General features: G+C 57.3%; 2 protein-coding genes across 2 annotated transcripts in view; one reads left to right on the forward strand and one right to left on the reverse strand.

The window, feature by feature from the left end:
• The window catches only part of LOC144955599 (protein-lysine methyltransferase METTL21E-like), an 18,498-nt gene extending 2,388 nt beyond the window's left edge, over positions 1 to 16,110 (forward strand). Inside the window, exons 4-5 of the mRNA XM_078885771.1 lie at positions 64 to 283; positions 16,097 to 16,110. Of these exons, the coding sequence (XP_078741897.1) occupies positions 64 to 283; positions 16,097 to 16,110 (234 nt within the window). The remainder of the gene's footprint in view (positions 1 to 63; positions 284 to 16,096) is intronic.
• A 39-nt stretch (positions 16,111 to 16,149) lies between these two features.
• LOC144955600 (putative methyltransferase-like protein 21E) lies at positions 16,150 to 21,694 on the reverse strand. Its single transcript, XM_078885772.1, has 4 exons — positions 21,587 to 21,694; positions 18,011 to 18,128; positions 17,138 to 17,532; positions 16,150 to 16,170 (listed from the first exon to the last, which is right to left on the reverse strand). The coding sequence occupies exons 1-4, from the start codon at positions 21,692 to 21,694 to the stop codon at positions 16,150 to 16,152; spliced, it is 642 nt and encodes a 213-aa protein (XP_078741898.1).
• Between the last annotated feature and the right edge of the window lie 328 nt (positions 21,695 to 22,022).

The following is a 22,022-nucleotide window of genomic DNA, read 5'->3' on the forward strand; positions in this document are numbered from 1 at the left end:
GTGCTGGCCTCCCTCTCGACGAACATCACCAACAACACGCGGCGCGGCGACGGCCGCCCCGAGGTGCGCGAGCTCTCCTGGGGCCGCGGCCTCTCGGCCTTCGACGCCGCGGCCTACGACTACGTCGTGGCCAGCGACCTCGTCTACAGGGAGGCCTCGCTGGGGCCGCTCGCCCTGACGCTGCGTCACTTCTTGGACGCCACCACCGGAGGCGAAGGCGGAGGAGGTACCACGGCCACGGCCACGGCGTTGTTCGCGCTCAAGTTGCGCTTCGGCTTCTGCGGCGAATTCGTTCGCCGACTCCGCCGGACGTTTCGCGTCCGCACCCCTCGCCGAGTGGCCCGAGGACGAGACGCTCATCCTCGAGCTGAGGGGGGGCTCGGGCGAGAGGGAAGGGCGAGGAGGAGGGGAAGGGCGAGGGGGAGGGGGAGGAGGGGGAGGGGGGGGGAGGAATGGACAAATTGGAATGAGGAATAGGGGTTTAGGGGTTATGGGGGTGGGAATAATCCATTGACACCATTGCCTGGTAGCCCGGAATTAGGTGACAGGGATGAGAGGATTGGGGGGGGGGGGGGAGGGGGTGTGGGCGGGAGGGGAGAGGAAATGGTGAGAGGGGATTGTGGAGATAATAGGGGGCATGGCGGAGGAGGGGGGGAGCTGTGGATGAAGGAGGGAGAGAGCTGTGGATGAAGGAGAGAGCTGTGGGTGAGGGAGGGAGCTGTGGATGAAGGAAAGAGCTGTGGATGAAGGAGAGAGCTGTGGATGAAGGAGAGAGCTGTGGATGAAGGAGGGAGAGAGCTGTGGATGAAGGAGAGAGCTGTGGATGAAGGAGGGAGAGAGCTGTGGATGAAGGAGAGAGCTGTGGATGAAGGAGGGAGAGAGCTGTGGGTGAAGGAGAGAGCTGTGGATGAAGGAGGGAGCTGTGGATGAAGGAGAGAGCTGTGGATGAAGGAGGGAGAGAGCTGTGGGTGAAGGAGAGAGCTGTGGATGAAGGAGAGAGCTGTGGATGAAGGAGGGAGCTGTGGGTGAAGGAGGGAGAGAGCTGTGGGTGAGGGAGAGAGCTGTGGATGAAGGAGGGAGAGAGCTGTGGATGAAGGAGGGAGCTGTGGGTGAAGGAGAGAGCTGTGGGTGAAGGAGGGAGCTGTGGATGAAGGAGGGAGCTGTGGGTGAGGGAGAGAGCTGTGGGTGAAGGAGGGAGCTGTGGGTGAAGGAGAGAGCTGTGGGTGAAGGAGGGAGCTGTGGGTGAAGGAGGGAGCTGTGGGTGAAGGAGAGAGCTGTGGGTGAGGGAGGGAGCTGTGGGTGAAGGAGGGAGCTGTGGGTGAAGGAGGGAGCTGTGGGTGAAGGAGGGAGCTGTGGATGAAGGAGGGAGAGAGCTGTGGGTGAAGGAGGGAGCTGTGGGTGAAGGAGGGAGAGAGCTGTGGGTGAGGGAGAGAGCTGTGGGTGAAGGAGGGAGCTGTGGGTGAAGGAGGGAGCTGTGGGTGAGGGAGGGAGCTGTGGGTGAAGGAGAGAGCTGTGGGTGAAGGAGGGAGCTGTGGGTGAAGGAGAGAGCTGTGGGTGAAGGAGGGAGCTGTGGGTGAAGGAGGGAGCTGTGGGTGAAGGAGGGAGCTGTGGGTGAGGGAGGGAGCTGTGGGTGAAGGAGGGAGCTGTGGGTGAAGGAGGGAGGGAGCTGTGGGTGAAGGAGAGAGCTGTGGATGAAGGAGGGAGGGAGCTGTGGGTGAAGGAGGGAGCTGTGGATGAAGGAGGGAGGGAGCTGTGGGTGAAGGAGGGAGCTGTGGATGAAGGAGGGAGGGAGCTGTGGGTGAAGGAGAGAGCTGTGGATGAAGGAGGGAGGGAGCTGTGGGTGAAGGAGGGAGCTGTGGATGAAGGAGGGAGGGAGCTGTGGGTGAAGGAGAGAGCTGTGGATGAAGGAGGGAGGGAGCTGTGGGTGAAGGAGGGAGCTGTGGGTGAAGGAGGGAGGGAGCTGTGGGTGAAGGAGGGAGCTGTGGATGAAGGAGGGAGCTGTGGATGAAGGAGGGAGGGAGCTGTGGGTGAAGGAGGGAGCTGTGGATGAAGGAGGGAGCTGTGGATGAAGGAGGGAGAGAGCTGTGGGTGAAGGAGAGAGCTGTGGATGAAGGAGGGAGGGAGCTGTGGGTGAAGGAGGGAGCTGTGGGTGAAGGAGGGAGCTGTGGATGAAGGAGGGAGGGAGCTGTGGGTGAAGGAGGGAGCTGTGGATGAAGGAGGGAGCTGTGGATGAAGGAGGGAGAGAGCTGTGGGTGAAGGAGAGAGCTGTGGATGAAGGAGGGAGGGAGCTGTGGGTGAAGGAGGGAGCTGTGGGTGAAGGAGGGAGCTGTGGATGAAGGAGGGAGGGAGCTGTGGGTGAAGGAGGGAGCTGTGGATGAAGGAGGGAGAGAGCTGTGGGTGAAGGAGAGAGCTGTGGATGAAGGAGGGAGGGAGCTGTGGGTGAAGGAGGGAGCTGTGGGTGAAGGAGGGAGCTGTGGATGAAGGAGGGAGGGAGCTGTGGGTGAAGGAGGGAAGGAGCTGTGGATGAAGGAGGGAGCTGTGGGTGAAGGAGGGAGCTGTGGGTGAAGGAGGGAGGGAGCTGTGGATGAAGGAGGGAGCTGTGGGTGAAGGAGGGAGCTGTGGATGAAGGAGGGAGAGAGCTGTGGATGAAGGAGGGAGGGAGCTGTGGGATGAAGGAGGGAGCTGTGGGTGAAGGAGAGAGCTGTGGATGAAGGAGGGAGGGAGCTGTGGGTGAAGGAGGGAGGGAGCTGTGGATGAAGGAGGGAGCTGTGGGTGAAGGAGGGAGCTGTGGGTGAAGGAGGGAGGAGCTGTGGATGAAGGAGGGAGCTGTGGGTGAAGGAGGGAGCTGTGGGTGAAGGAGGGAGGGAGCTGTGGATGAAGGAGGGAGCTGTGGGTGAAGGAGGGAGCTGTGGATGAAGGAGGGAGAGAGCTGTGGATGAAGGAGGGAGGGAGCTGTGGGTGAAGGAGATAGCTGTGGGTGAAGGAGAGAGCTGTGGATGAAGGAGAGAGCTGTGGGTGAAGGAGAGAGCTGTGGGTGAAGGAAAGAGCTGTGGGTGAAGGAGAGAGCTGTGGGTGAAGGAGGGAGCTGTGGATGAAGGAGAGGAGCTGTGGATGAAGGAGGGAGCTGTGGATGAAGGAGGGAGCTGTGGATGAAGGAGGGAGCTGTGGATGAAGGAGAGAGCTGTGGATGAAGGAGGGAGCTGTGGGTGAAGGAGGGAGCTGTGGATGAAGGAGGGAGCTGTGGATGAAGGAGGGAGCTGTGGGTGAAGGAGGGAGCTGTGGGTGAAGGAGGGAGCTGTGGATGAAGGAGAGAGCTGTGGTGAGGGAGGGAGCTGTGGGTGAAGGAGAGAGCTGTGGATGAGGAGGGAGCTGTGGGTGAAGGAGGGAGCTGTGGGTGAAGGAGGGAGCTGTGGATGAAGGAGGGAGCTGTGGGTGAAGGAGAGAGCTGTGGATGAAGGAGGGAGCTGTGGGAGGAGGGGAGCTGTGGGGGAAGGAGGAGCTGTGGATGAAGGAGGGAGCTGTGGGTGAAGGAGGGAGAGAGCTGTGGGTGAAGGAGGGAGCTGTGGGTGAGGGAGAGAGCTGTGGGTGAAGGAGGGAGCTGTGGGTGAAGGAGGGAGCTGTGGGTGAAGGAGAGAGCTGTGGGTGAAGGAGGGAGCTGTGGGTGAAGGAGAGAGCTGTGGGTGAAGGAGGGAGCTGTGGATGAAGGAGGGAGCTGTGGGTGAAGGAGAGAGCTGTGGGTGAAGGAGGGAGCTGTGGATGAAGGAGGGAGCTGTGGGTGAAGGAGGGAGAGAGCTGTGGGTGAAGGAGGGAGCTGTGGGTGAGGGAGAGAGCTGTGGGTGAAGGAGGGAGCTGTGGGTGAAGGAGGGAGCTGTGGGTGAAGGAGAGAGCTGTGGGTGAAGGAGAGAGCTGTGGGTGAAGGAGGGAGCTGTGGATGAAGGAGGGAGAGAGCTGTGGATGAAGGAGGAGCTGTGGGTGAGGGAGAGAGCTGTGGGTGAAGGAGGGAGCTGTGGGTGAAGGAGGGAGCTGTGGGTGAAGGAGAGAGCTGTGGGTGAAGGAGGGAGCTGTGGGTGAAGGAGGGAGCTGTGGATGAAGGAGAGAGCTGTGGATGAAGGAGAGAGCTGTGGGTGAAGGAGAGAGCTGTGGGTGAAGGAGAGAGCTGTGGGTGAAGGAGAGAGCTGTGGGTGAGGAGAGAGCTGTGGGTGAGGGAGAGAGCTGTGGGTGAAGGAGAGAGCTGTGGGTGAAGGAGAGAGCTGTGGGTGAAGGAGAGAGCTGTGGGTGAAGGAGGGAGCTGTGGATGAGGGAGAGAGCTGTGGGTGAAGGAGAGAGCTGTGGGTGAAGGAGAGAGCTGTGGGTGAAGGAGGGAGCTGTGGATGAAGGAGAGAGCTGTGGGTGAAGGAGAGAGCTGTGGGTGAAGGAGAGAGCTGTGGGTGAAGGAGAGAGCTGTGGGTGAAGGAGAGAGCTGTGGATGAAGGAGGGAGCTGTGGATGAGGGAGAGAGCTGTGGGTGAAGGAGAGAGCTGTGGGTGAAGGAGAGAGCTGTGGGTGAAGGAGGGAGCTGTGGGTGAAGGAGGGAGCTGTGGATGAGGGAGAGAGCTGTGGATGAAGGAGAGAGCTGTGGGTGAAGGAGGGAGCTGTGGGTGAAGGAGGGAGCTGTGGATGAGGGAGAGAGCTGTGGATGAAGGAGAGAGCTGTGGGTGAAGGAGAGAGCTGTGGGTGAAGGAGGAGCTGTGGGTGGGGGAGAGAGCTGTGGGTGAAGGAGAGAGCTGTGGGTGAAGGAGGGAGCTGTGGGTGAAGGAGAGAGCTGTGGATGAAGGAGGGAGAGAGCTGTGGGTGAGGGAGAGAGCTGTGGATGAAGGAGGGAGCTGTGGATGAAGGAGGGAGAGAGCTGTGGGTGAGGGAGAGAGCTGTGGGTGAAGGAGGGAGAGAGCTGTGGATGAGGGAGAGAGCTGTGGGTGAAGGAGAGAGCTGTGGATGAAGGAGAGAGCTGTGGATGAAGGAGAGAGCTGTGGATGAAGGAGAGAGCTGTGGGTGAAGGAGGGAGCTGTGGGTGAAGGAGAGAGCTGTGGATGAAGGAGAGAGCTGTGGGTGAAGGAGGGAGCTGTGGATGAAGGAGGGAGAGAGCTGTGGATGAGGGAGAGAGCTGTGGGTGAAGGAGGGAGCTGTGGGTGAAGGAGGGAGCTGTGGGTGAAGGAGAGAGCTGTGGATGAGGGAGAGAGCTGTGGGTGAAGGAGAGAGCTGTGGGTGAAGGAGGGAGCTGTGGGTGAAGGAGAGAGCTGTGGGTGAAGAGGGAGCTGTGGATGAAGGAGAGAGCTGTGGGTGAAGGAGAGAGCTGTGGATGAAGGAGAGAGCTGTGGATGAAGGAGAGAGCTGTGGGTGAAGGAGAGAGCTGTGGATGAAGGAGAGAGCTGTGGGTGAAGGAGAGAGCTGTGGTGAAGGAGAGAGCTGTGGATGAAGGAGAGAGCTGTGGGTGAAGGAGAGAGCTGTGGGTGAGGGAGAGAGCTGTGGGTGAAGGAGAGAGCTGTGGGTGAAGGAGAGAGCTGTGGGTGAGGGAGAGAGCTGTGGGTGAGGGAGAGAGCTGTGGATGAAGGAGAGAGCTGTGGGTGAAGGAGAGAGCTGTGGGTGAGGGAGAGAGCTGTGGGTGAAGGAGAGAGCTGTGGGTGAAGGAGAGAGCTGTGGGTGATGGAGAGAGCTGTGGGTGAAGGAGAGAGCTGTGGGTGAGGGAGAGAGCTGTGGATGAAGGAGAGAGCTGTGGGTGAAGGAGAGAGCTGTGGGTGAGGGAGAGAGCTGTGGGTGAGGGAGAGAGCTGTGGATGAGGGAGAGAGCTGTGGGTGAAGGAGAGAGCTGTGGGTGAGGGAGAGAGCTGTGGGTGAAGGAGAGAGCTGTGGGTGAGGGAGAGAGCTGTGGATGAAGGAGGAGCTGTGGGTGAGGGAGAGAGCTGTGGATGAAGGAGAGAGCTGTGGGTGAGGGAGAGAGCTGTGGGTGAAGGAGAGAGCTGTGGGTGAGGGAGAGAGCTGTGGGTGAAGGAGAGAGCTGTGGGTGAGGGAGAGAGCTGTGGATGAAGGAGGGAGCTGTGGGTGAGGGAGAGAGCTGTGGGTGAAGGAGAGAGCTGTGGGTGAGGGAGAGAGCTGTGGGTGAAGGAGAGAGCTGTGGGTGAGGGAGGGAGCTGTGGATGAAGGAGAGAGCTGTGGATGAAGGAGGGAGCTGTGGGTGAGGGAGAGAGCTGTGGGTGAGGGAGAGAGCTGTGGATGAGGTAGAGAGCTGTGGATGAAGGAGGGAGCTGTGGGTGAGGGAGAGAGCTGTGGATGAAGGAGAGAGCTGTGGATGAGGTAGAGAGCTGTGGGTGAAGGAGAGAGCTGTGGGTGAGGGAGAGAGCTGTGGATGAAGGAGAGAGCTGTGGGTGAGGGAGAGAGCTGTGGATGAAGGAGGAGAGCTGTGGGTGAGGGAGAGAGCTGTGGGTGAAGGAGAGAGCTGTGGGTGAGGGAGAGAGCTGTGGGTGAAGGAGAGAGCTGTGGGTGAGGAGAGAGCTGTGGGTGAGGGAGAGAGCTGTGGGTGAGGGAGAGAGCTGTGGGTGAGGGAGAGAGCTGTGGATGAGGGAGAGAGCTGTGGATGAAGGAGGGAACTGTGGTGAAGGAGAGGAGCTGTGGGGTGAAGGAGGATAGAGCTGTGGATGAAGGAGGAGAGAGCTGTGGGTGAAGGAGGAGAGCTGTGGGTGAGGAAGGAGAGAGCTGTGGGTGAAGGAGGAGAGCTGTGGATGAGGGAGAGAGCTGTGGGTGAAGGAGGAGGGAGCTGTGGATGAAGGAGAGAGCTGTGGGTGAGGAGAGATATGTGGGTGAAGGAGAGAGTTGTGGGTGAAGGAGAGAGCTGTGGGTGAAGGAGAGCACTGTGGGTGAAGGAGAGAGCTGTGGGTGAAGGAGAGAGCTGTGGGTGAAGGAGAGAGCTGTGGGTGAAGGAGAGAGCTGTGGGTGAAGGAGAGAGCTGTGGGTGAGGGAGAGAGCTGTGGGTGAGGGAGAGAGCTGTGGGTGAGGGAGAGAGCTGTGTATGAAGGAGAGAGCTGTGGGTGAGGGAGGGAGCTGTGGATGGAGGAGAGAGCTGTGGATGAAGGAGAGAACTGTGGATGAAGGAGGGAGCTGTGGGTGAAGGAGAGAGCTGTGGGTGAAGGAGAGAGCTGTGGATGAGGGAGAGAGCTGTGGATGAGGGAGAGAGCTGTGGGTGAAGGAGAGAGCTGTGGGTGAGGGAGAGAGCTGTGGATGAAGGAGAGAGCTGTGGGTGAGGGAGAGAGCTGTGGGTGAAGGAGAGAGCTGTGGGTGAGGGAGAGAGCTGTGGGTGAAGGAGAGAGCTGTGTATGAAGGAGGGAGCTGTGGATGAAGGAGAGAGCTGTGGGTGAGGGAGAGAGCTGTGGGTGAAGGAGAGAGCTGTGGGTGAGGGAGGAGAGCTGTGGGTGAGGAGAGAGCTGTGGGTGAGGGAGAGAGCTGTGGGTGAAGGAGAGAGCTGTGGGTGAGGGAGAGAGCTGTGGATGAAGGAGAGAGCTGTGGGTGAAGGAGAGAGCTGTGGGTGAAGGAGAGAGCTGTGGGTGAGGGAGAGAGCTGTGGGTGAAGGAGAGAGCTGTGGGTGAGGGAGAGAGCTGTGGGTGAAGGAGAGAGCTGTGGGTGAAGGAGGGAGCTGTGGATGAAGGAGGGAGAGAGCTGTGGATGAAGGAGGGAGCTGTGGGTGAGGGAGAGAGCTGTGGGTGAAGGAGGGAGCTGTGGGTGAAGGAGGGAGCTGTGGGTGAAGGAGAGAGCTGTGGGTGAAGGAGGAGAGCTGTGGGTGAAGGAGGAGAGCTGTGGATGAAGGAGAGAGCTGTGGATGAAGGAGAGAGCTGTGGGTGAAGGAGAGAGCTGTGGGTGAAGGAGAGAGCTGTGGGTGAAGGAGAGAGCTGTGGTGAGGGAGAGAGCTGTGGGTGAGGGAGAGAGCTGTGGGTGAAGGAGAGAGCTGTGGGTGAAGGAGAGAGCTGTGGGTGAAGGAGAGAGCTGTGGGTGAAGGAGGGAGCTGTGGATGAGGGAGAGAGCTGTGGGTGAAGGAGAGAGCTGTGGGTGAAGGAGAGAGCTGTGGGTGAAGGAGGGAGCTGTGGATGAAGGAGAGAGCTGTGGGTGAAGGAGAGAGCTGTGGGTGAAGGAGAGAGCTGTGGTGAAGGAGAGAGCTGTGGGTGAAGGAGAGAGCTGTGGATGAAGGAGGGAGCTGTGGATGAGGGAGAGAGCTGTGGGTGAAGGAGAGAGCTGTGGGTGAAGGAGAGAGCTGTGGGTGAAGGAGGGAGCTGTGGGTGAAGGAGGGAGCTGTGGATGAGGGAGAGAGCTGTGGATGAAGGAGAGAGCTGTGGGTGAAGGAGGGAGCTGTGGGTGAAGGAGGGAGCTGTGGATGAGGGAGAGAGCTGTGGATGAAGGAGAGAGCTGTGGGTGAAGGAGAGAGCTGTGGGTGAAGGAGGAGCTGTGGGTGGGGGAGAGAGCTGTGGGTGAAGGAGAGAGCTGTGGGTGAAGGAGGGAGCTGTGGGTGAAGGAGAGAGCTGTGGATGAAGGAGGGAGAGAGCTGTGGGTGAAGGAGAGAGCTGTGGGTGAAGGAGGGAGCTGTGGGTGAGGGAGAGAGCTGTGGATGAAGGAGGGAGCTGTGGATGAAGGAGGGAGAGAGCTGTGGGTGAGGGAGAGAGCTGTGGGTGAAGGAGGGAGAGAGCTGTGGATGAGGGAGAGAGCTGTGGGTGAAGGAGAGAGCTGTGGATGAAGGAGAGAGCTGTGGATGAAGGAGAGAGCTGTGGATGAAGGAGAGAGCTGTGGGTGAAGGAGGGAGCTGTGGGTGAAGGAGAGAGCTGTGGATGAAGGAGAGAGCTGTGGGTGAAGGAGGGAGCTGTGGATGAAGGAGGGAGAGAGCTGTGGATGAGGGAGAGAGCTGTGGGTGAAGGAGGGAGCTGTGGGTGAAGGAGGGAGCTGTGGGTGAAGGAGAGAGCTGTGGATGAGGGAGAGAGCTGTGGGTGAAGGAGAGAGCTGTGGGTGAAGGAGGGAGCTGTGGGTGAAGGAGAGAGCTGTGGGTGAAGGAGGGAGCTGTGGATGAAGGAGAGAGCTGTGGGTGAAGGAGAGAGCTGTGGATGAAGGAGAGAGCTGTGGATGAAGGAGAGAGCTGTGGGTGAAGGAGAGAGCTGTGGATGAAGGAGAGAGCTGTGGGTGAAGGAGAGAGCTGTGGATGAAGGAGAGAGCTGTGGATGAAGGAGAGAGCTGTGGGTGAAGGAGAGAGCTGTGGGTGAGGGAGAGAGCTGTGGGTGAAGGAGAGAGCTGTGGGTGAAGGAGAGAGCTGTGGGTGAGGGAGAGAGCTGTGGGTGAGGGAGAGAGCTGTGGATGAAGGAGAGAGCTGTGGGTGAAGGAGAGAGCTGTGGGTGAGGGAGAGAGCTGTGGGTGAAGGAGAGAGCTGTGGGTGAAGGAGAGAGCTGTGGGTGATGGAGAGAGCTGTGGGTGAAGGAGAGAGCTGTGGGTGAGGGAGAGAGCTGTGGATGAAGGAGAGAGCTGTGGGTGAAGGAGAGAGCTGTGGGTGAGGGAGAGAGCTGTGGATGAGGGAGAGAGCTGTGGGTGAAGGAGAGAGCTGTGGGTGAGGGAGAGAGCTGTGGGTGAAGGAGAGAGCTGTGGGTGAGGGAGAGAGCTGTGGATGAAGGAGGGAGCTGTGGGTGAGGGAGAGAGCTGTGGGTGAAGGAGAGAGCTGTGGGTGAGGGAGAGAGCTGTGGGTGAAGGAGAGAGCTGTGGGTGAGGGAGAGAGCTGTGGGTGAAGGAGGGAGCTGTGGGTGAGGGAGAGAGCTGTGGATGAAGGAGGGAGCTGTGGGTGAGGGAGAGAGCTGTGGGTGAAGGAGAGAGCTGTGGGTGAGGGAGAGAGCTGTGGATGAAGGAGAGAGCTGTGGATGAAGGAGGGAGCTGTGGGTGAGGGAGAGAGCTGTGGGTGAGGGAGAGAGCTGTGGATGAGGTAGAGAGCTGTGGATGAAGGAGGGAGCTGTGGGTGAGGGAGAGAGCTGTGGATGAAGGAGAGAGCTGTGGATGAGGTAGAGAGCTGTGGGTGAAGGAGAGAGCTGTGGGTGAGGGAGAGAGCTGTGGATGAAGGAGGGAGCTGTGGGTGAGGGAGAGAGCTGTGGATGAAGGAGGGAGCTGTGGGTGAGGGAGAGAGCTGTGGGTGAAGGAGAGAGCTGTGGGTGAGGGAGAGAGCTGTGGATGAAGGAGAGAGCTGTGGATGAAGGAGGGAGCTGTGGGTGAGGGAGAGAGCTGTGGATGAGGGAGAGAGCTGTGGATGAGGGAGAGAGCTGTGGATGAAGGAGGGAACTGTGGATGAAGGAGGGAGCTGTGGGTGAAGGAGGATAGAGCTGTGGATGAAGGAAGGAGAGAGCTGTGGGTGAAGGAAGGAGAGAGCTGTGGGTGAAGGAAGGAGAGAGCTGTGGGTGAAGGAAGGAGAGAGCTGTGGATGAGGGAGAGAGCTGTGGGTGAAGGAAGGAGGGAGCTGTGGATGAAGGAGAGAGCTGTGGGTGAGGGAGAGATATGTGGGTGAAGGAGAGAGTTGTGGGTGAAGGAGAGAGCTGTGGGTGAAGGAGAGCACTGTGGGTGAAGGAGAGAGCTGTGGGTGAAGGAGAGAGCTGTGGGTGAAGGAGAGAGCTGTGGGTGAAGGAGAGAGCTGTGGGTGAAGGAGAGAGCTGTGGGTGAGGGAGAGAGCTGTGGGTGAGGGAGAGAGCTGTGGGTGAGGGAGAGAGCTGTGTATGAAGGAGAGAGCTGTGGGTGAGGGAGGGAGCTGTGGATGGAGGAGAGAGCTGTGGATGAAGGAGGGAACTGTGGATGAAGGAGGGAGCTGTGGGTGAAGGAGAGAGCTGTGGGTGAAGGAGAGAGCTGTGGATGAGGGAGAGAGCTGTGGATGAGGGAGAGAGCTGTGGGTGAAGGAGAGAGCTGTGGGTGAGGGAGAGAGCTGTGGATGAAGGAGAGAGCTGTGGGTGAGGGAGAGAGCTGTGGGTGAAGGAGAGAGCTGTGGGTGAAGGAGAGAGCTGTGGGTGAGGGAGAGAGCTGTGGGTGAAGGAGAGAGCTGTGTATGAAGGAGGGAGCTGTGGATGAAGGAGAGAGCTGTGGGTGAGGGAGAGAGCTGTGGGTGAAGGAGAGAGCTGTGGGTGAGGGAGAGAGCTGTGGGTGAGGGAGAGAGCTGTGGGTGAGGGAGAGAGCTGTGGGTGAAGGAGAGAGCTGTGGGTGAGGGAGAGAGCTGTGGATGAAGGAGAGAGCTGTGGGTGAAGGAGAGAGCTGTGGGTGAAGGAGAGAGCTGTGGGTGAGGGAGAGAGCTGTGGGTGAAGGAGAGAGCTGTGGATGAGGGAGAGAGCTGTGGATGAAGGAGGGAGCTGTGGGTGAAGGAGAGAGCTGTGGGTGAGGGAGAGAGCTGTGGGTGAGGGAGAGAGCTGTGGATGAGGGAGGGAGCTGTGGGTGAAGGAGAGAGCTGTGGGTGAGGGAGAGAGCTGTGGATGAAGGAGGGAGCTGTGGGTGAAGGAGAGAGCTGTGGGTGAAGGAGAGAGCTGTGGGTGAGGGAGAGAGCTGTGGGTGAAGGAGAGAGCTGTGGGTGAAGGAGGGAGCTGTGGATGAAGGAGGGAGCTGTGGGTGAAGGAGAGAGCTGTGGGTGAAGGAGGGAGCTGTGGGTGAAGGAGAGAGCTGTGGATGAGGGAGAGAGCTGTGGATGAAGGAGAGAGCTGTGGGTGAAGGAGGGAGCTGTGGGTGAAGGAGGGAGCTGTGGATGAAGGAGGGAGCTGTGGGTGAAGGAGGGAGCTGTGGGTGAAGGAGGGAGCTGTGGATGAAGGAGGGAGCTGTGGGTGAAGGAGGGAGCTGTGGGTGAAGGAGGGAGCTGTGGGTGAAGGAGGGAGCTGTGGATGAAGGAGGGAGCTGTGGATGAAGGAGGGAGCTGTGGGTGAAGGAGGGAGCTGTGGGTGAAGGAGGGAGCTGTGGATGAAGGAGGGAGCTGTGGGTGAAGGAGGGAGCTGTGGGTGAAGGAGGGAGCTGTGGATGAAGGAGGGAGCTGTGGGTGAAGGAGGGAGCTGTGGGTGAAGGAGGGAGCTGTGGGTGAAGGAGGGAGCTGTGGGTGAAGGAGGGAGCTGTGGATGAAGGAGGGAGCTGTGGGTGAAGGAGGGAGCTGTGGGTGAAGGAGGGAGCTGTGGATGAAGGAGGGAGCTGTGGGTGAAGGAGGGAGCTGTGGGTAAAGGAGGGAGCTGTGGGTGAAGGAGGGAGCTGTGGATGAAGGAGAGAGCTGTGGGTGAAGGAGGGAGCTGTGGGTGAAGGAGGGAGCTGTGGGTGAAGGAGGGAGCTGTGGGTGAAGGAGAGAGCTGTGGGTGAAGGAGGGAGCTGTGGGTGAAGGAGGGAGCTGTGGGTGAAGGAGGGAGCTGTGGATGAAGGAGAGAGCTGTGGGTGAAGGAGGGAGCTGTGGGTGAAGGAGGGAGCTGTGGGTGAAGGAGGGAGCTGTGGATGAAGGAGGGAGCTGTGGGTGAAGGAGGGAGCTGTGGATGAAGGAGGGAGCTGTGGGTGAAGGAGGGAGCTGTGGGTAAAGGAGGGAGCTGTGGGTGAAGGAGGGAGCTGTGGGTGAAGGAGGGAGCTGTGGATGAAGGAGGGAGCTGTGGGTGAAGGAGGGAGCTGTGGATGAAGGAGGGAGCTGTGGGTGAAGGAGGGAGCTGTGGATGAAGGAGGGAGCTGTGGGTGAAGGAGGGAGCTGTGGGTAAAGGAGGGAGCTGTGGGTGAAGGAGGGAGCTGTGGGTGAAGGAGGGAGCTGTGGGTAAAGGAGGGAGCTGTGGGTGAAGGAGGGAGCTGTGGATGAAGGAGAGAGCTGTGGGTGAAGGAGGGAGCTGTGGATGAAGGAGGGAGCTGTGGGTGAAGGAGGGAGCTGTGGGTGAAGGAGAGAGCTGTGGGTGAAGGAGGGAGCTGTGGATGAAGGAGGGAGCTGTGGGTGAAGGAGGGAGCTGTGGATGAAGGAGAGAGCTGTGGGTGAAGGAGGGAGCTGTGGATGAAGGAGGGAGCTGTGGATGAAGGAGAGAGCTGTGGGTGAAGGAGGGAGCTGTGGATGAAGGAGAGAGCTGTGGGTGAAGGAGGGAGCTGTGGGTGAAGGAGGGAGCTGTGGGTGAGGGAGGGAGCTGTGGGTGAAGGAGAGAGCTGTGGATGAAGGAGGGAGCTGTGGGTGAAGGAGGGAGCTGTGGGTGAAGGAGGGAGCTGTGGGTGAAGGAGAGAGCTGTGGGTGAAGGAGGGAGCTGTGGGTGAAGGAGAGAGCTGTGGATGAAGGAGGGAGCTGTGGGTGAAGGAGGGAGCTGTGGGTGAAGGAGAGAGCTGTGGATGAAGGAGAGAGCTGTGGGTGAAGGAGAGAGCTGTGGATGAAGGAGAGAGCTGTGGGTGAAGGAGGGAGCTGTGGGTGAAGGAGGGAGCTGTGGATGAAGGAGAGAGCTGTGGATGAAGGAGGAGAGAGCTGTGGATGAAGGAGGAGAGAGCTGTGGATGAAGGAGGGAGCTGTCTGATGCCTGTTGTATATTTGGCATTTGCGTGTCTCTCTCTCTCCCCGTGATCGTGTGGATTTTTCTCCAGCTCCTCCACTTTGTACTCTCCGACACACAACCAGTTAGTGCTGTAATCGTGTGGTGTCCTCTTTCCCCGAGGCGTGCATGTGTGTGTGTGTGTGTGCAAAGGAGATGTCTCATAGTGTGAATGCTTAGCCCGAGCTCTCAATACTCTGATAGTGCGCTGTCTTTGAGTTGCACGCCTTTTGGCGTCATCTGGTCCAACACCAATGGAGACTAGTCTCTAAGAAAAGCTGTCTCGGGTGTGGACCAATCAACTTCAAGGACAGTGCATATCATTATCATCATCAGAGTTTCTTTATGTTTGCATTTTGACTGCTTGTGTTGTGGTTATTGCAAACATGATGCCTTGTATAAAGGTGTCAGTTTTTTAACCAGTTGAAAGGGTAAAAACCTACAAGTATAGTAGTAGTACGTACATCACCCCACGATGCAAAGTCGTCGAGATTGGACCGGTAAGTAAGGTACAGAGTAAAGACGGTCGCTCTTTGATGGTAGGATGTTTATTTCCCGTCTGTTGTACGCCTAGCAAAGGCTTTCGTGACCAACATTATCCATAATGGAGCTCAGTTTGGGTTCGGTCGCGTGAATTATCAAATGTGCGTTGTCAAACCCGCCACACCACCCGACACACACAGCCACTTAGTGAAGCGGCGGTTGTCACGTAATCTGACTGTCCGCCTGTAGATGCCGGTTGTTGTTGTTGTAATTACCGGCGAAAAGTGACGGTCTTACTTATTGGCTGAGTTTCAGCTGGTGGTGGCGGATTTAACGTCACATATTTCCTGATGATACTGGATGTAATGTACTAGCGAAAGGTCACGGTCACTTGAATTGTAAATGTTGTAGTGGGGTCAGGGGCGGTTTCTTCATTAGGGCGATTGGGCGACGCACCACCAATCTCAGCCATCACTGTGCCTCTTTTTGGGCGATTTCACTCCGGCTGAGAATCGCCCAAAGTGTTCCCGTAGACTTACATTCAAAGATGTTTTTTTTCGAACGGCGGGCGCTGCAATGCATTCTCTATGGCTTCCGGGAGGGCTCGCACTAACGTGCCTACGTCATCATACGTACTTACGTCATCATACGTAAGCACGTTTCATCCAACGATATTATTTGTCGCCACCTAGTGGAATCTTTAATAAAATAAACTCGAGTGGATTGTTTTAATAGTGAGCATAGTAACAAACAAGATGTATTGTAAGAGTCACTTTATTTTTCATTAATATTAAAGAAGTGAAGTTGCCTTTACATGCTTAAGCTGTTAATTTATCCATTGCATGGGTGGACCTTATCCTTGTCAATCATCCAGACATTTGCCCCCCCTGAGAGATTTTGCAGGAGCCGCCACTGAGTGGGGTTTACCCTCCAACACACCGGTGGTGCTGTACTAGTAACGAATTGGCCACGTTTTGTTTACGAGACAAACCTTCCTACTAATTGAGCTGTGTGTCGGGTGGTGGCGGGTTTAACATCACAAATCTCCTGATGATACTGGTTGTAATTTACTCGCGAAAAGTCACGGATAGTCGAATTGTCAACGTGTGTTAGTGAGGTTTATTCCCCAACACACCGGTGGTGCTGTACCAGTAACAAATTGGCCACGTTTGGTTTCCGTGACAAACCTTCTCACTAATTATACTCATTGGTTCTTTCGGTAAAGTCACGCATGTTTTTTACCGAAAGAACCAATGAGTAATTGGCTGTGCATCAGGTGGCGGGCTTAACGACACAGCGTTGATATTCGCGCGAGCCAAACCCTTAAACTAACCTCCATTGTGGATTATTTTGTTGCCTATTATAACGCTCGTTTAAGCCAATCGCAAGCAATAAACGCATTTCAGGCACTGAAAACAAATATATATCCATACGGTACACACACAACGCCTGACAAAACACAATGTCATGCATGAATGTGCAAAAATAAGCTATTTTAAATCATGAAGATTGCCAGCCTCAGCTACCATCACCTCCCCCACTGCACCATCGCCTGATTACTTTTCCAAAAACCCGAATACCGACGGCCGTACTACGCCCGCCCGCCCGCCATCCGACCTTCTGACCTTCCGTTAATTTCTCAGTCCGCGTGTCCCGGTGAGGGCCTCGGGAACACAGCAACTTCCTTCCACGTCTGTTCCTACTTTTCCGTCGTCATCTTCATCGTCGCATCCACCTCCTCCTGCTCCTACTGTGACTTTACCGAAAGAACCAAGAAGATGAATTGTCCACACTTCTTTTGTTTTACTTACGCGTTGTCAGAACCTTACCGATTGTGCTGCGTCGTCGATTGGTGGCGGGCGGGTTTAACAACATTCATGCTTTACGCGGCCTCAAATAAAACTAACTTCTGTCGTCGACCTAAGATCTACAAGTCTTGGGGCATCGTAAGGGCAACACCCCGTAGCATTTCCAGGGGTTAGGCGTCCTTACTAATTGGCTGCGTCGTGGTTTGGTGGCGGGTTTAACGACACAACAACATTCATGCCCACGGGGTCAAACCCCAAACTGTCCTCTGTTGTGGACTAAGGTTCGGAAGTCTAGGGGCAACGTAAGGGCAACACCCCGTAGCTTTTCCAGGGGTTAGGCGTCCTTACTAATTGGCTGCGTCGTGGTTTGGTGGCGGGTTTAACGACACAACAACATTCATGCCCACGGGGTCAAACCCCAAACTGTCCTCTGTTGTGGACTAAGGTTCGGAAGTCTAGGGGCAACGTAAGGGGAAGAGCCAATAGCATTTGTATGGTGTAGGGTTCCGAACGAGAACATCGCGGTCATCGCCACCATCATCATCATCGCCGTCATCGCCGCCACCATCATCTCCACCATCATCATCGCCATCACCACCGCCATATTTCCCATCACCCTCATCACCGCCACCTTCGACAACGCTGTTACTACAACCGTCGGTCGATGTCGCCGCCGCCGCCGCCACCACCTCCTCCCGACCCCCGGGGAGACCCGCGGGCCGATCTTCCCCCGTTTGCCCTCGGCCTTCCTGCCTCCTCCTCCTCCTTCTTCGCTCTTCCGCGTTTGTTCCTACTTCTTCATCGTCGTCATCATCGTCGTCTTCGTCATCGTCATCGCATCCACCACCTCCTCCTCCTCCTCCAGAATCCACCTCCACCTCCTCTTCCTGCTCCCTTTCCACCACCTCATCCACCTCCTCCACCTCCTCCTCCACCTCCTCCACCTCCTCCTCCACCTCCTCCACCTCCCCTTGCTCCACCACCTCCTCCTCCACCTCCTCCTCCACCTCCTCCACCTTCTCCTCCACCTCCTCCACTTCCTCCACTTCCTCCACTTCTTCCACCTCCTCCACCTCCTCCTCCACCTCCTCCACCTCCCCTTGCTCCACCTTCTCCTGCTCCTCTTCCTCCTCCTCCACTTCCTCCTCCCGTGCCTCCTCCTCCTCCACCTCCTCCACCTCCTCCTCTTCCACTTCCTCCACTTCCTCCACTTCTTCCACCTCCTCCACCTCCTCCTCTACCTCTTCCACCTCCCCTTGCTCCTCCTCCTCCCACTCCTCCTCCTCCTCCTCTTCCTCCTCCTCCCCCTCCTCCCCCTCAACGGCGCCGCCGCCCCCGCGAGCCCTCAGCTCGAGGATGAGCGTCTCGTCCTCGGGCCACTCGGCGAGGGTGCGGACGCGGAACGTCCGGCGGAGGCTGCGCACAAATTCGCCGCAGAAGCCGAAGCGCAACTTGAGCGCGAACAACGCCGTGGCGCCTCCGGTGGCGTCCAGGAAGTGACGCAGCGTCAGGGCGAGCGGCCCCAGCGAGGCCTCCCTGTAGACGAGGTCGCTGGCCACGACGTAGTCGTAGGCCGCGGCGTCGAAGGCCGAGAGGCCGCGGCCCCAGGAGAGCTCGCGCACCTCGGGGCGGCCGGCGCCGCTCCGCGTGTTGTTGGTGATGTTCGTCGAGAGGGAGGCCAGCACCTCCTTGACGTCCGTCGCGGTCACGCGAGCGCCTGTCGGTGGAGGTTGTGGGGTTAGGGTGTGGGGGTGGGGAAGTGGGGAGTGAGGGAGGTGAGGAGAGGAAAGAGAAGGTAGGGAGTGAGTGACGGAGGGAGGGGAGGTGAGGTAGGGGAGGGTGGGGAGGTGAGGGAGGTGAGGTAAGGGGAGGGAGGGAGGGAGGTGAGGGGAGGGAGGTGAGGTGAGGTGAGGGGAGGGAGGGAGGGAGGGAGGTGAGGGGAGGGAGGTGAGGGAGCGAGGAAGATGGCGGACAGAGGTGTGGGAGGGAGGTGAGGTGAGGGGAGGTGAGGAAGTGAGGGAGGGAGGTGAGGAGAGGGAAGAGAAGGCACAACACAATTGGTCGTCATCAGGCAAATGAGTCAGCCTCTAAAGGCAAACGTTTGGACGCCTGCAGTCACGAAACTCTTCAAGTCAAGTGTAGTTTTTAGCCGGAGTGGAGTGGGCGGGTGAGTTGCCGGACACTCGGAGCGGTACCCAAGAAGCTGCACACGATGGACACGAGCCCAGTTCCAGCCCCCAGCTCCAGCACGGAGCGTCCCGTCAGTGGGTAGCGCCGCTGGTTGGCCTCCAGGAAGCGCGCCAGACGCACGCCCTGCGGTGCACCAACCACACGCACACACACGGCCATCGGAGATCAGACACCAGCCCGACCAACCATCGCAGACAACCACAGTGCCACAGTTGTATGTTATCATCCCTTCTAGACGAAAGGATGCTCCCGGACCCACACACGCCCGGCCGTAGCCGTCAGAGATCAGACACCAGCCTCACCCCAGGCGAACGTCAGTTGCGTGCTCTACCGATGAATAATATTGGTCGCGAAAGCCTACAGAACGCACCGCATCGCTCAATCAGCGGAAAACCATGAGATTAAGCCACACCACAGACCTACAGCAGTTATATGTCCTCGACTACCTTCTGGACTACAACATGCTCCTGACCCATGTACACGTCATGACAGAGACACCGGAGATCAGACACCAACCCCCCCACCCATCGGAGAAAACCACACCAAAGATCTCAAGCCCTTATAGACTACACGATGATCCAGACCCACTCACACACCCGGCCCAGCCACAGTCATCATAAATCAGACACCAGCCCCACCTTAGATGAATAGCAGTTGTGTTTAGCACGTAGGCTTTCGCGACCAATATTATTCATAATAATGGTCTTTGGGTTAGATCGCGTAAGTGTAAGTGTGTCGAAAACCTTCCCCCACTCGACACGGCCAATCAGTAATGGATTTGTCACGTAAACAAAACGCCAAATAGTTACTAGTTCAGCCCACCGGTTTGTTGAAGAGTGAATCCACAACATTTACAATCTGAGTACGACGTTTCGCTGGTAATTACATCCAGCATCATCGGGCGATTTGCCAGAATAGCAGTTGTGTGTTCTCCCGATGGGTCGACAAAAGGCACCAGATATCCTCTCACACACACACACACCCAACCACACAACCATCAGAAACAACCGCACCAAATATCTACAACAGCTATACATCAAACCCACACACACCCCCAGTCACAGACATCGGAGATCGGACATCAGCCCCACCAACCGTCAGAGATAACCACGCCACGGAGACCTACAGCGGTTATACATCCTCTACCGCCCTCTAGACCAGGGGTGGTGAATGTCTGGCCCACGTGCTGTATAAGGCCCGCAAAATCATTTGGTGTGGTCCTGCCAAAGCAACCGCAGGCTGGACTCGAAACTCAATAAATCTAGGAGCAAACCTGGAAAAGCAATTGCGAGTAGCGGCAACATCATCAATGCCAGATAACATCATCACACGCCTCACCAAAGAGAAGCAATTCCAGCCATCGCATTAGGGGTGAGGTATTTAAATGTCTGACGAAATATAACAAGGCTAATTTTTAAGTTGATAATTTTGCATGGCCCGCGAATGATTTTATATAAATATCCAAATGGCCCTTGGAAGAAAAAAGGTTCCCCACCCCTGCTCTAGACAATACAATGCTCCAGACTCACGCACTCCACGACCCCCCGGCCACAACCATCAGAGACAGCCATACCATCGACAAACGGCGGCTATGTGTGTGCTACCAATGGGTCTACAGAACGCACCACATCTCCTCTCACACCCAACTGAGCACAACCATCAGAGTCAGCCACACCACAGATCTGCAGCGGTTAAACCTCCTCTACCCCTCTTCTAGTCTATACATACTCCCAAAGCCACGCACACCACACCCCCAGCCACACCTATCATACCCGGCCACACAGTGGACGATCTGCGGCTGCGTGTGCTACCAATGGGTCTACAGAACGCACCACATCTCCTCTCACACCCAACCGAGCACAACCATCAGAGTCAGCCACACCACAGATCTGTAGCGGTTAAACCTCCTCTACCCCTCTTCTAGTCTATACATACTCCCAAAGCCACGCACACCACACCCCCAGCCACACCTATCATACCCGGCCACACAGTGGACGATCTGCGGCTGCGTGTGCTACCAATGGGTCTACAGAACGCACCACATCATCTCTCACACCCAACCGAGCACAACCATCAGAGTCAGCCACACCACAGATCTGCAACAGTTAAACCTCCTCTACCCCTCTTCTAGTCTATACATACTCCCAAAGCCACGCACACCACGCCCCCGGCCACACCTATCATACCCGGCCACACAGTGGACGATCTGCGGCTGCGTGTGCTACCAATGGGTCTACAGAACGCACCACATCATCTCTCACACCCAACCGAGCACAACCATCAGAGTCAGCCACACCACAGATCTGTAGCGGTTAAACCTCCTCTACCCCTCTTCTAGTCTATACCATGCTTCCAAACCCACGCACACCACGCCCCCGGCCACACCTATCAGACCCGGCCACACCGTGGACGATCTGCGGCTGCGTGTGCTACCAATGGGTCTACAGAATGCACCACATCATCTCTCACACCCAACCGAGCACAACCATCAGAGTCAGCCACACCACAGATCTTCAGCGGTTAAACCTCTTCTACCCCTCTTCTAGTCTATACATACTCCCAAAGCCACGCACACCACACCCCCGGCCACACCTATCAGACCCGGCCACACCGTGGACGATCTGCGGCTGCGTGTGCTACCAATGGGTCTACAGAACGCACCACATCTCCTCTCACACCCAACCGAGCACAACCATCAGAGTCAGCCACACCACAGATCTGCAGCGGTTAAACCTCCTCTACCCCTCTTCTAGTCTATACCATGCTCCCAAAGCCACGCACACCACGCCCCCGGCCACACCTATCAGACCCGGCCACACCGTGGACGACCTGCGGCTGCGTGCGCTACCGATGGGACTACAGAACGCGTCGCTTCTCCTCTCAACCATCAGAGGGAGCCACACCAAAAACCTACAGCAGCTATACATCTGTAATAAAAGTCGTGGAAGCGACTTCTGGAATCCGGTCTTTATTTGTCTTTCGTTCACAACACTCCCGTCTTACTCCTTCACGCTGCTGACAGACAGCGTGAGAGGGAGAGAGAGAGACAGACAGACACGCGCGGACACGTGGCAGCCTGGAGCCCGCTCCAGCGTGGCCTCACCCTCCGTTCGTTCCAGATCTGACCACGTGTTGTTCGTCTCCACCCCTTTTAATACCCGGGTCACGTGGTACCTTTCCACCAATCCTGGTTAGCCTCTATGGAATCTTCTAGACTTCATCGTACGCTCCCGGGACCACGCCCCTGACTCGTCCCCCCATTGGCTGTGGCTAGAGCCAGCAGAACCAATCCTCTACTTACAAATGTCACCTTCCCATTACGTCAGGGCCACGCCCCTAGGCTCCCCCCCCTCCCCATTGGCTATGGGCCAGGACCGGCAGAGCCAATCATCGTAACGAGGTGTGGTCCATCAGCAACCCGGATATATCCTCACATTACACATCGAACCCATTGTTCTATACGATGCTCCCGGAACCCACGCACACCACCCTCTCTGGCCACAACCGTACCATAGACGAACGGCGGTTGTGTGTGCTGCCGATGGGTTCGAAGGCACGGCACGTGCCGCGGGTCGACTCACGCTGTCCCAGACGACGGCGGCGATGCCCAGGTCATCCATGCACTCGGTGATGGTCACCCTGCCGCCCTGGAAGTTGAAGATCTCTCGGGGCATCATCGAGTAGGCCATCGGGAAGCTGCCGGAACCGCTGCTGCCACAGATGAGGAGGAGGACTGGTAGCGTGTCCTGTACCGTAGCGTCTAAATTGACAAACTGCGGGTTAAATTTTGATTTAAAGCTTTCGTGACTGCAGGGATTCATCTTCTTGGTTCTTTCGGTAAAGTCACGTAGAAGGGAAATAATAAAATAATAAAAATAAAACATAATAAAATAATTCTCACGACGTTTCGGCCACAACACAAGCAGCCGTCCTCAGGTGAAGAACAAGTCTGTCGGAAAGCATTCAGAAGCTGTCTTTCCGACAGACCTGTTCTTCACCTGAGGACGGCTGCTTGCG

This window comes from Lampetra fluviatilis, unplaced genomic scaffold, assembly GCF_964198595.1.
Source record: "Lampetra fluviatilis unplaced genomic scaffold, kcLamFluv1.1 SCAFFOLD_168, whole genome shotgun sequence".
In the NCBI taxonomy this organism is placed as follows: domain Eukaryota; kingdom Metazoa; phylum Chordata; class Hyperoartia; order Petromyzontiformes; family Petromyzontidae; genus Lampetra; species Lampetra fluviatilis.